Source organism: Cheilinus undulatus, linkage group 13, assembly GCF_018320785.1.
Source record: "Cheilinus undulatus linkage group 13, ASM1832078v1, whole genome shotgun sequence".
Classification (NCBI taxonomy): domain Eukaryota; kingdom Metazoa; phylum Chordata; class Actinopteri; order Labriformes; family Labridae; genus Cheilinus; species Cheilinus undulatus.
Genome location: NC_054877.1, coordinates 27178804 through 27191536, shown reverse-complemented (window position 1 = coordinate 27191536; position 12733 = coordinate 27178804). Strand labels below are relative to the sequence as shown.

The 12733-nt window shown below is 39.8% G+C and overlaps 1 protein-coding gene across 2 annotated transcripts in view; it reads right to left on the bottom strand.

Moving 5' to 3' along the window:
* The window catches only part of LOC121520296 (ephrin type-B receptor 1-B), a 233456-nt gene that overhangs the window by 90184 nt on the left and 130539 nt on the right, over positions 1 to 12733 (bottom strand). For both annotated transcript variants that reach the window (XM_041803668.1, XM_041803669.1), the window contains exon 4: positions 5047 to 5202. In XM_041803668.1, the coding sequence (XP_041659602.1) occupies positions 5047 to 5202 (156 nt within the window). The remainder of the gene's footprint in view (positions 1 to 5046; positions 5203 to 12733) is intronic.

Below are 12733 nucleotides of genomic sequence, written 5' to 3'. Positions count from 1 at the left end.
TGTGCCATCAGTGCATCCCTCTTCCCCTTCATACCAATCAGCTGTGGTTTCACCGTATATCTCCTGTCAGTCTCCACTTAGCTTGTCTTTGTTCCCCTCAGACTCACATATTGGTAGAAACCCACTGATCCAGCATACAGGAGCCCAGTGACCTCCCCTTACCACACTATTCTCACATGAACATGTTTCTTTTCCTCATGTGAACCCCCAGGAGGAGTTACATCCAGATGTAGCACAAAAAGCGGCTGCAGTGCAGTGCATGCTATGGTCCCAAAGTCCATTGTGCTCGGTAGCCTTCAAGCTGTGAGACAGAACGCTCTGTGTTCATCCCCTCAGGCATGGCTGGAGTCAGCACAAGACAGAAGATTGGGGGAAAAAAAGGAGGGGCAGGAGTTGGAGGGGCTGGTTTGAAGAGCATCCCAGGCCTGGCATATCCCTGAGGGGAAAGAGGAGAGAGGTACAGCTCGAAGCACCCCGCTGACAGAGCCAGCCACTGGACAATCCATCAGCAAGCTAATCAGACTGATCTGGAGCACACAGGGACTCGCGCCTGTGACGTTAGTGAGGAGAGCTAGAGCTACAGCTTCTGCAGCTACAGATTGGCCTGATTTAAGCTACTCTAGCAGCGCTCTTATCAGGAGCCAAAGTATTAAACAGAGCTCACTGGGATGATCTCACTGCCCCCCCACTTCAATCCCCTGCTGTGATCTGGGCCACTATAAGCATAGAGTCCACTACAGTGTGGTTCAACCATCAGAAGATGGCTTTGAATGTGCGTCTACTAAAGAATTCTGTTAACATGAATTGGTAAGAAACAGAGCTGTGAGATGTTAAAAGAAATAGATGAAGACTAAATTCTCTGTGGGACATATTAAACTATAGTAAATAAAAGTATTTTGGAGAAATAACGTCCAGTTTCTTGTGATGAATATTTTGCTTGGTAGTGTTATGAGTATTTACCCTATACAAAGCTCTGCTTTCTTTTGCTTCTGTACTACAAGTGCTAAGCTTTTCATTATGAAGTGAATCTTACAACTAGACAGTTAACCATTTCATATTCTTTCTGATATGCTAAATGAAAGCTGTTCATGATGTCAGGCAAGAGGACACAACAGCAGACTTATCAAAAACATTTTTTTGCCATCTTAAGTACCTATGAACAGTTTAAGCACCTGAGACCCGATATATATTAACTTGGAATGCAATTTCCTCAAAGATTTTGGAGATTTCCAAAACATTAAAAAAATCAGATTGTCCCATATTTCTAAGACATTAGCAGAAATTTCAGTAAAAAAAAGACTGCGGATTTAAATTAAATTCCCCAAGAGCTGCATGTAAATTCCCTAAAGTTCCATAAAAATGATGAAAAACTGTACAAAACCTGTAATCAAATTTCAAAAATTACAGATACAATCCCCAAAATTTTCATAAGCAACCCCCTCCCCAAAAAAACTCCAATATTTGCAGACATACCCCCCCCCCAAAAAATTAGGAAAAATTCCAAAATTTAAAGCAAATACTCAAGAATCTAAAGAAGTAAATCCAGTAGAAAATTTCCAAGCAAATTCAAATGTTTTACAAATAATTTTCCCCAAAATTCCATGGAAGATGATGGGGAATTTCTCAACAAACTGCCCCACACATTACAGCAAACCCCTCCCAAAAACTCAAATCAAAACCTCCAAAATTAACTTGCACAACCCCATTTTTTTCCTAAAAATTCCTGAAAGCCAAAATGGGATGTCTTCATATGTACATGCAGCGTGTCTTAGCAGCTTAAGGTAGAAGATCAAGTTAGCAAGCTCAATAGCTAAGCTAACAGTATCTGGAAGAGTTTGCAGTCTGGAGGAGTTTCAATGTAAAAAAAATAAATAAATAAATAAAAATAAAATAAAAGTAGGCTTATCCTTTCCAGACAACACCAACTTAGCGAAAGACGGAGTATGTTTGATGATTGGTTAGTTAGCTTGTTAGCTGAGCTAACATCAGCTTTACTAGTTTGATAAAATGTGGGCTGGATGATTTTTAATGTTTTTACTGAATCTGACTCCAGCTATTATGATAAAATACATATATTTTAGAGGGAACATTTTCTGTTACTATGTAGTAGCCTAATCAAGCTAGTTAGCTAGAGAAGCCAACAACTGTAGTTCAGGTTAAGAGGATAGGCTAGCCCTAAACCTTTTACTGTTCTTTCTAAGTGTTTCAACACCTTAAAGGACCCCTAATGCTTATAGACCCAGAAAAATAAGGTTTTGATGAAGTCAGTAACTGAACTCTAGTAAAGATGCTAAGGTTATACACTGGCCATTGCTCTTTGGAGGATTTTATCTAGCACAGGGACAATTGTGGATGCAAATTGTTTTGTTGTTGTTTTTTTCTTCTTCCTCTTCTTTTATGAAGTACATGTCTGGTGCCTTAAGTGTCATTTTATTTAAATCCCTACACACTGGGAGGACTGAAATTCTGAGCATGAGAGGAAAACACAACCAAACTGAAAGAGAAGGCAGGCCCCATGTGTGCAATGGACAGGAGTGACTGTAAACAAAGTAAAAGTAACAGAGACTGCATCTTAAACCGCACACAGACCACAGGGATCTGTTTGAGTTCCACCGGGGATCTGTTGGGGAGATTGCTTGAGGGATGTTCAAGGCCTCAAGGTAGAGGCAGATGCTATAGTTGATGGAGCGTTCACTAATTCACCAGAGAGCGTGATAGTTTACCATGGGAGGGTGGGGAAATCTCAAGGTGAGAGAGGGGAGTTTTCCACTGAGAACATGTGAAGCTTAAAGGTGTTGATGTCTACTCTTTAGAACCGTTCAAGCAGTGCAGGCAAACAGCCGTGCTGCCTTCAAATTTTCTCTCGGTTTAAGGAATTATTTAAAGAGGAAAAGGAAAACAGTAAATGTCTGTTTATCATTATGCAGTTGCCAACTTAGAAGCAAGAGGCTGGGGTGATGGACCCTTTTTAAGGCCAGTTTTTAAACTGAGCGTTTAATAACTAAGTGTGCTTACACATCTGGATTTGGATTGTTTGAAGAGGCTGTTCAAAAACAAATGAGGATTTTGTCTTTGGCCCAGGTTATGTAGACGGATGTGAACACAGCAATCAATCTCTGTTTCGGAAAAATTGAGATTGCTAGGAATAGGTGGTCTCGGCTCACTTCCAATCAAACCCTAAAACAGTTTAGGGTGAGATTACAATCAACCCAGCAACCAGAATCTGTGGTAATTCATCTACTAGGTAATTTTGATTACAGCTGATAGTTAGCATAAAAACAGCAACAGGCTCATGTATTCACCGTCTTGTTAGCTGAATATCACAGGCCTCGACAACACTGACTGGTCCAACAACTGATTTAGTTCCCAGAATGTTATCTTGCTTATAAACCAGGTGAATTTGTCCTGTCAGTGTGGCTGTTCTGGGAGTACAAATTCCTGCTCTTCCTATGCCAATAAGGAAAGAATAAGGCAAGAAGAGAAGCAGCAAAAACCCAGAGCAGAAGAGGGAACAATGACAACAGATTGACATAAAGTCAGAGGCAGAGTAGAGGAGGAGCTGGGGTGGAGGAGGGTTTAAGGAGCAGCTTGCAGAGAGAGTGGCAGAGTATAGCCAGTTAAGAGCTGTTTAAATATGACAGCATGAGTGCTATTAGCCAATAGCGTGCACAGAGAAAATCAGCTGGGCATCAGCCGATGAGGACTTGTGTGAGATCAGCTTATTTTAATTATGGCAGCACTCAACTCACTGGCCTGCCTGAACCAATACTCCATCTATGTCCAATTAACCCATTTTGTTTGCCTCATTTAACCCATTTTTGACACTTTTAAACCAATTTTTTTCACTTTCTTTAAACATTTTTTTGCTACTTTTTAACCCCTTTTTGCAACTTTCATTATTATTTGAACATTTTCCCCCTAAAGTTGTCCAAGTTTCTTTTGCTTTAATATATCCTGATATTTGTGGACAATATTGCTTAGCTAGGAAGTCTAGCATTAATTTCCAAATAGTTCAGTTCAATGTTTCTATCCTTATCGTTAACACTACCAAAAGAGATCATTCTTTTTCAAGAAAATGGGTTTAAATTTTGAAATTATTATATTGTAAAACAGCAAAAATAAAGACAAATTAATTGTTTATTGCTTTGATAAGAGTGGTTATCTTTCAGGTTAAAAAATAAAATTTGGTTTAAAAAGAACATGGATATTACAGCTTAACTATATGACAGACTATGATTTTGCTGTCATAAGCAAAACTCCCCCCGTTAATCCCCCATTACAGGTGGACTTCATGCTAACTAAGGTACAAAGCCTGCCCCTCACTCCACTGCAGCATAACACAGCATAAATGTGTGGGCAACACATCACACCAATAATGCTTTTAGTCTGCTGTTGAGAGAAGAATGAACCCCTAAGCCTCTCCCTAGTGGCAGCATAAAAAAAGAGAAGTAAACAAACTTTTTGGGGCCCTGGCGGTGCTTTCCTTCTGTGTAAGTATGTGTCAGCAGGGACAGCAGGGAAGCTTAGCATATTGCTTTAACATCATATTAAGATAACTATGATGCCATGAGAGGCCTTATTGGATCTCCAGCGGATAACGGCAGGACAGTGTCGAAGATGTGCAGCGTCTGCTTGAGTAATTAGGACTTTTGGGGATGATAGCAGACAGACGGCAAGAACAACAGCAAGAAAGAGAGTCGGATAAGGGGAGACAACCAGAGAGGAAGCTCATTGCCACAGTGATGGAGACGTCAATGATAGAAACCCTGCTATTCGATTAGCAAGACCTGAATTAAAAACAACTCGGACTCCAGACACTGAGTGCTCTTTTAAATGTGGCTACATGTGGAGGTTTTATGACAGAAGGAAAGAGACACAGAAGGATTGATATAGAAAATCAATTTGTATGTTGCTGTTGTGGAAGTATAGGGCCTCATATGCATGACCAGTATAATAAATATCGATCCAACAAGTACATATGGTGCTTGTCTGATAGGAATGTACATGTGTGACTGTGCTGTTGCGTATGTGCTGTCATGTACTCACTAGTGCAGGGTTCATCTGGCTGATCAGCGTCGCCTCGGTAGTAGCCGTTGCGGCACACACAGATGGTGGCAGCCTCAGCTGTAGAGCGGCTGTTAGTAGGACACTGAAGGCACAGACCTGGGCCCTGGGTGGATTTGAAGGTACCCGGTGGGCATGCTGGGAAATGGAAAGAAAGGCAAGTGAGTCAGACTTCTGGCTTTTATACAAAATAATAGAGATGAAAACAGACAGGTACAGGTGAGTGTTATAACCCAAGTTACATCCCAGATATAGATTTTTAGATTTATGTTACCTCATAATAAGATTCAGAATTTTATCAAGGAGGTTTAGACATTCAAGAAAGTTGTCATGGTGCTCCCTTGAATTGTGGACCTGCTGCTGAAGATCTATCAGACTCTTATGAGCAATATTATGATCAGAAATTAATCCAACCTAATTCAATCATCATTATAATTGTTACTGATAATACTAGAATGATCAATCTATAATCATATTTTGCCATTGCTGCTAATACCATGCATGCTTTTACCATCATTACTGGCATTGTGTTCATAAATTTGCTGTGCTTGCTGATGTTGTTTCTCTGTTTGTCTATCCATCTCTTTTTATCTGTCTCTGCCACCGTCCCACTCTCCAAACTCAGCACAGTCTCAGCAGATGGCTGTTCATCACGAGTCTGGTTCTGGTTGAGATTTCCATGCCACTCTTATTTTTGATAATGTTGCTTAGTGCTAAACATCATGGTGGATTAATGCGCCGTCTAAATAAATAAAAGAACAAAGTGAACAGTCTAGACCTGCACTTTCTGTAAAGTGCACTGACAAAACATCTGTTATGAATTAGCGCTATACAAATAAAGATTGGCTGGCTGATAAATTAAATAAGAACAAAAGAGTCGTGCAAAATACAGTGCCAATAAAAGTACACTCCCCCTTGGATGGTATGTCTACAATGGCGTACAAAGAGCTCTGTGAGGTAAGGCTACTGGTGAAATGTAGATGTTGGGTTGATGTCTTTGAGCCCTCTATTGTGAAGGCCGTGTTGGAGGACAAAGATTACTGTTGTTGATATCACTGTGCTTAAGTGCAGGTGATAGCCAAATGCATTTGCTCTCATATCCCAAAAGAATACAAGGCTGAGGAGTCTGTGCAGCACAGGGAAGGAATTACTGAGTATAATATCCATGATAAATGTCTAATGTTTTCGCAGGTGGGGGAAGACTGCGGTGCTGCTGCACTCAAGAGGGGGTGGGGTTATACATTTAATGGGACATGCATCTTGCAGTTTCTCCAGCTGTGTATTTGCCTGAAAAAAATGATTGTAAAGCTCTGACTGTGGATGAAAAATGGGAAGAAAGGTGTTGAAAAAAAATACATCAGAAATATAATGTTACATCCCTTTTAGGAATTTTAGAAGCAGTTTTTATATTTTTATACTGTAGGAGAATTGCTTTCAGAACAATAAACATTAGCCATTTATGTGGAATACAACAGGTAAGGCAATAATAATAAGTACCATTAACAAGGCTGCCCATAAGGTGGGAAGAAAGGGGAGAGCTTTCTGCAGCCCTGCTAAGTCAGCAAAATCATGAACCATTATAAAGTTACACTGTGATAACCATATTTAATCTTTATTGCATTCAATTGCAAATTAACTGCATTCATTAATAGTGTTGTATAATATAGTATGTAAACCCCTTTTCTTATATCAGAATTAACTTTATATAGAAAATAATAACAATGTGAATGGGAACACTGAACTAAACCATTTGGAAAGTTATGTCAGATATCAAAAAAAAGAAAAAAACACAGAAGAAACTATGATAACTTTAGTGGAAAATAATTAAATAATGTGAAATGATGCAGAATGGGTGACATGGGGGAAAAAATGGTTAATGATGGATAAAAAGGGGGGCAAAACTTGGGTTTGAGTCGCAAACAGATGCAACGTTGGTTGAAAGTGGTTAAAAGTAACAAAAAGAGGTTAAGAGTGGCAAAAATGTGGCTACTTCTGGCAAAAAAGTGCAAAATGGGTTAAAAGTGGGAAAGAAATTGTGATGAAATAGGTAAAATGTGTAAATAAGTTGGAAAAATGGTTTGAATGTGTTAAAAGGTTTTAAAAGTGATTTAAAAAGTTGTGAAAATTGGTTAATTGGACATAATTGGCAAAATAGGTTAAAACTTTCCTTACTTGACAAAACAGGCTAAAAGTTTCAAAAATATGTTTAAAAAATCAAAACAACGGTCAAAATAGGTTGAAGTGGCAAAAAAGAAAAAAAGGGGTAAAAAGATTGGTGAGAACAGGTTAAATGTTGTAAAACATGCGGGAAACTGGGTAAAAGTGGCAAAAAGGAATCTTAAATTTATAAAAAGTAGCAAAGACTGGTGCGAAAGGGTTAATGTGGTAACAAAGTGGTGGAAATGTGTTAAAAGTTGCAGAAGTGGACAACAAAGTTTAAATAAAATGGGTTAAAGTGGCAAAAATTGATTTAAACTGGTTAAAAATTGCAATAAGGCATTCAAAGTGGCCAAAAATTGGTTATAAGTGGCAACAAAGTGGTGAAAGTAGTTAAAAGTAGCAAAATTGTGTCAAATATGGCCACAAAATGAGTTAAAGTGACAAAAAAGTGGCATGAACTGTTGAAAATGGCAAAATGGTGTTAAAAATGCAAAAAAAAATTGTGAACATTGATTATGAATGTAAGGTAATGTGGAGGGCCTATTCACTGGGTTTTTCAGCAGCCTAGATGAATTCTGTGTCCACATCTGACCACTGACTCGAGGATTCAGACATTAAAACCAAGAGATATTAATTGAACCAGCTACAAGTTTACTTTAATCAATTGGGTTCATTGTATCTGACTGTAACAGCATTAGTTTTCCAGTACTAATGATGGAAAACAACTCAAAGCCATAATGACCAAGGTTCTGATCCCACTCCCCCTCACTGTCAGGTCAAGCAGTGGGAAGTGCAGCCTTTAGGAAAAACCTTTAGACCTCTGCATCAACCGGCTTTTAAGTTTTAATTAACACATTTTATGCTTCATTAAAACAATGCACTGGCAGGCTGAGGCTTGGTAGCTGGAGTCAGCTTTACTCTGCTGTGAAATAAAGGGCAATCTCTTGTTTTTATGACTTTCATTCATACCAGTCAGCCAGCTTCTCTGAAAAGCTGTTAGTGAAGGATGGAGATAAATACATTCCTATCTCTCGTGGGGCTTTCAGACACATCAGAAGCTAACTGACTGACCTCATGTCTAGTCACAGTGTCCACACACAACAGGGGCATCACAAACGCACACCCATGATGAGACCAAAACAAGCAAAAACACCACACATCAGAGCTAACATGCATAGGAATTCCTCTGAGCCAACAGATTTGACTTAAACCTGGAGAAAAATGTATGGAGGAATAAGAAAGTACTATAACGATATTTTTTTCCCCCTAAAGGCAAATGAGTGACTATTTTGATATGAAGGAGTGAAGGTTTCCACCCTCCCCTGGCTTGTAAAACAGATTTCATGTGTGAAAGGAGCAACCTCCTTCTGATACATGAACATAGAGACTCTTAAAAACCTCCCCAGCCATATGGGGAAGCACAAACCATCTGCAGAGCCCTTTTATACAGCAATAACGTCCAAAGATATCAGAGATTACAAGGCGATAAAACACAGATCAAAAATTCATTTTCTGCAGAGATAGGTGGAGAGAACTTATGTGTCATCATCTTTGCTGTATAAAAATTCATACATCCAGGCGCACGGGTGGGAGTGTGCACTCCAGCCGGCGAGCTTCAAATCTATCGCCTAGGCTATGAACGGGGATCACAATAACTTGTTCAGTGTGTGTTTAATGGGGTGTGAGCAGAATATTGCGGTGTGGGTCCTGCCCTGGGGTTGTGTGTTTACAGACAGACAGTAGCTAGCATGGACGCTCATAAATGGGTAAAAGTGAGCAGGAAAGCAGGAGAGGCTGTGCTGAGTCAGCCATCTCATGCAAAATGACTCCTGCAGCAAAATGCACGCACTCACATGCTAGCATCAATGCTATCGTCACATCCAGAATACTGTTATTCACGCAGTGACACATGTTCCCGATGTGACCCCATTAAATGAAATGGCGCTCCCACATTTTCCGCCTTTTGACTAACATATGTTCTCCACAATCTGAGATAATTTAATGCCTCTCCTTGGACAACTGAAGACGCTGTGATCAGCACAAGTGGAGGGAGGATAAGTGACAGGCAGGCAGAAACAAACAGACAGAAATCATAAAAACACTGCACACCCAGCACAGGATGAATGTCCATCTAGATTAGGACTCCGAGGTTTGAGCCGGGCTCTTTTCTCTAATTAACTCATAATATGTGCACGAATCCTAGCATTAAACTCATTAATTAGCTGCTCACTGATCTGCCCTGCAGAACGAGAGGGAGGAAGAAACAGATATGTGCAAAGACGACAAGTAGGAGAACGAGAAAGTGATGTGAACGATGTCAGAGAAACCCTCCGAGGTCTTGTTGGAAGAGCAGGCTGAGCAGCACTATGCTTCATGAAGTTGGAACTCAGCCCAAAGTCTTTTCTTCTGATTTGTGAATATTTGGATTGGATGAGGCCAGGGGTTTCCATCCCGCAGGGGGAAAAAAAAAAAACGCATGGGCCCATCACTCATCAGATGTGTTGGTTTTCAGGGACAGGAGGGGATAGAGCATTAGATCAACAAGCAATTAGTCTCCCCAGTGGGAGAATAACCCAAAACTGAACTGGCTTCATATAAAAAACAAAACATTCCTCTTCTTTCAAGTGGTCTCTACAGGATTCTCTCTACATTGTTCTCTCCTCCTCTCCTGCTCACTTCTTCTCTGCCCTCACATCTTTTTCGCCCGTCCCTCTGGTAATGAATTGTTCTCTCTGTTCTCCCACCTTTCGCTCCCCTTGTTGCTTTCTCGCCTTGATTGACAGGTATGAATCCTTGTTAAAATTGGCTGTCTTTATCTTGCTTTCCTTACCCCTTCTAGCTCACTACAGTAGAGCTGATAGGAGGAACGACAGCTGTGGATCATCGCTCGCCCTTCGTCACAGTCAGTGATGACCTCATGTCAGAGCAGGACTGACCGATGAGAGGATGATATCTGCGCTGTCAGTCACTTTTCCAGAAGGTGCTTCTCCACTTCAGAATTCCCATAATGACAAAGAACTCAACTGTGACCAAGTAAAGAAATGTATGGTCCACATTTTTAATGACCTATCCAGCAAAGTAGAATTAGCTTGTGTTAAAGGCCTTTTTCACAGTCTATAACACAGGCCTAAACTTTTGCTGTTTGACCTAAGACTCTTCTTTTAATGGAGGGACCAAGCTGAAGGTAGCATCACCAACTTGCTAACACAAGATAACCCAGAGAACCACAAAGGATTGGCCCACCATACCTGGCCTCTGATTGGCTTGCCCTAATATTCTTACCTAATGAAACATGGAAGGCAATACCAAGTACAATTAGAGGCAAGGTCGTGTATTCACTATCTCTGGGGAAAAGATGCAGCATACTACTGAATACTGAGGAAAAAATAAGTGGGTGTACTCTACACCTGCCTGCATTTCATCACTGATAACATGTCAAAGAAGGTGGAGGAAGCAACAAAATATGTAACTTCATTATTGCTGACAAATTAAACTATGAAAAAGGGCATAAGAAAAGAGGATTAACTTGCTTATGCTGAAATTATCTGAATATTTTCTTGCTGCTATCTTGAGGGAAATAGAAACAAGCAGGAATAAAAAAAGCCGCCATCTATAGTCTGGACAAGTGGTGTCACAGCACAAAGTGGTTTGGTTCGGATCAGTACAGTTGTGCCATGGTAAAGCACGTTAAACCCTGATCTTACCCACATTTCCTCAGCTGATGTCTGCGCAGTCTCTCTCGTTGTGATGAGTATTGTGTCTCTTTATAGAGATCTAGGTTATTCAGCTCGGCTAAGTAGAGCTCGTTGTTTGGTTTCAAAACAGCATTTCATCTGGTAACAGTTCGACTTTTTAAATGTGGATTAAAAAACAAAGGATAGAGGAAAGAAATCTGGCATTCAAATGGGAGCTTGCACACATATAAGAGACATTTCTAACACAGCCTTGGTCATGAACAGCACATCCTTACTTGGTCCCTCACTACAAAGTTTATTCAGTAGAGAGTACTGTATGTGAATGTACTATTGTTAAAAGAGGTTAGCTAGCCTCTTAGCTCAGCACAGGACTCCTCAAGACTTGTCACCCTTCATCTTGCTAAATGACACTAGATGAGGAGGTCTGCAGGACTGAGTTTTTTGAGATACTAATCACCTCCATGCCAGGTAAATTGGTTCAACTGGAGAAAAAAAAATCATTTTTCGTAAAGTGTTGGGATTTCACTCAATGCATATAGAAATTTTCTACTAATGACTGCAGCATACAGGTCCATTTAGAGCTGTCGAGTTCTAACTTTCCTCAATTCCCATTCCTAACAACTGTCCCTCACTTCCTGACCCCCAGTGGACATTTAGGATCATATGATTGCAAGCAACCTATAGCAGCTTGACACACCTAAGCAGGAGAGAAGTGAAACTAAAAAAGGTCAGGTACAGTTGCAAAAAAGTAAACAGAAAGACTTATAAAATCATCTTTCTGTGATCTTGCGCTCAGATGTGAGTTGAGTCTGCCATCGCAGGCTTGTTTCAGGTACAGGGAGGGGGGCTGCAAAACCTGAATATGCATTTAGTTGCATTATATCTTATAAATTTGTAACACTGCAATATAATATTGTTGATGCAAGAAGCACAAAAAAGTCATGTATCTTTAAAGGCCGTATTGCTCAGCTCTAACTGGCACCTATCAGTCTGAGGATAGCAGAAAGCCAGTTTTGCTTATCTGACAGCACAAAAACTGTGAATACTTGGCAGTGAGGCCATATGCCTCCATCCATTTATTTAAATGTATACATACTAAATGATTAAGCATTGATTGCTTACACAATAATTACTAGTTACAGCTTTAAATTCAGAATTTTTTGAAGCTTATTGCAAATACTCATATGGCGATAGCGATGAAATTGCAAACTGCAAAGTCCTACAGCATACACAGAATCGGTAATTATGGACAAGAGATTTAGGAAGGCAGCAAAACAGCCAACATCCCAAGGTGTGAGTGAAAACAAATGCAGTCAGGAGTAGCAGAAATCAAAGTCTTTGACCAGAATTGGTATAGAAATAGCTTTCCCACACAAACCCAATCAGAGTTTTAGCTTACTCTGTCCTCCCCTGGCTTTCCCTTCCATCATTCTGAAGTATTTATGAGGCTTTTGGCAGCACATTGGTAGAAATGCACTTGAATGTTAGCTCTATTTGATATGGAAAGGTATTCAAGCTTTAGTGATAAATCTGAGATTCAAAGCAACATGTTCCTTTCAGTAAAATGAGATATTTATCTTTAAATATTTATTCAAAGAAACTCTCCAGCACTTCAGTATTGACTGTCAGAACCAAAGTAAAGCATATTAAAGTTTTTACTCATGTTAAGACATTTCTTCATAAAGAAGCTGTTTGCCGATTAAAATTCACATATCTTCAATCCAAATAAATGAACGCACCATGTTATGGAGTAAGTCAACTCAAATATACTCATTCATATTTCTTTTTTTCACTCTCAGCTCTGAAATACCAAC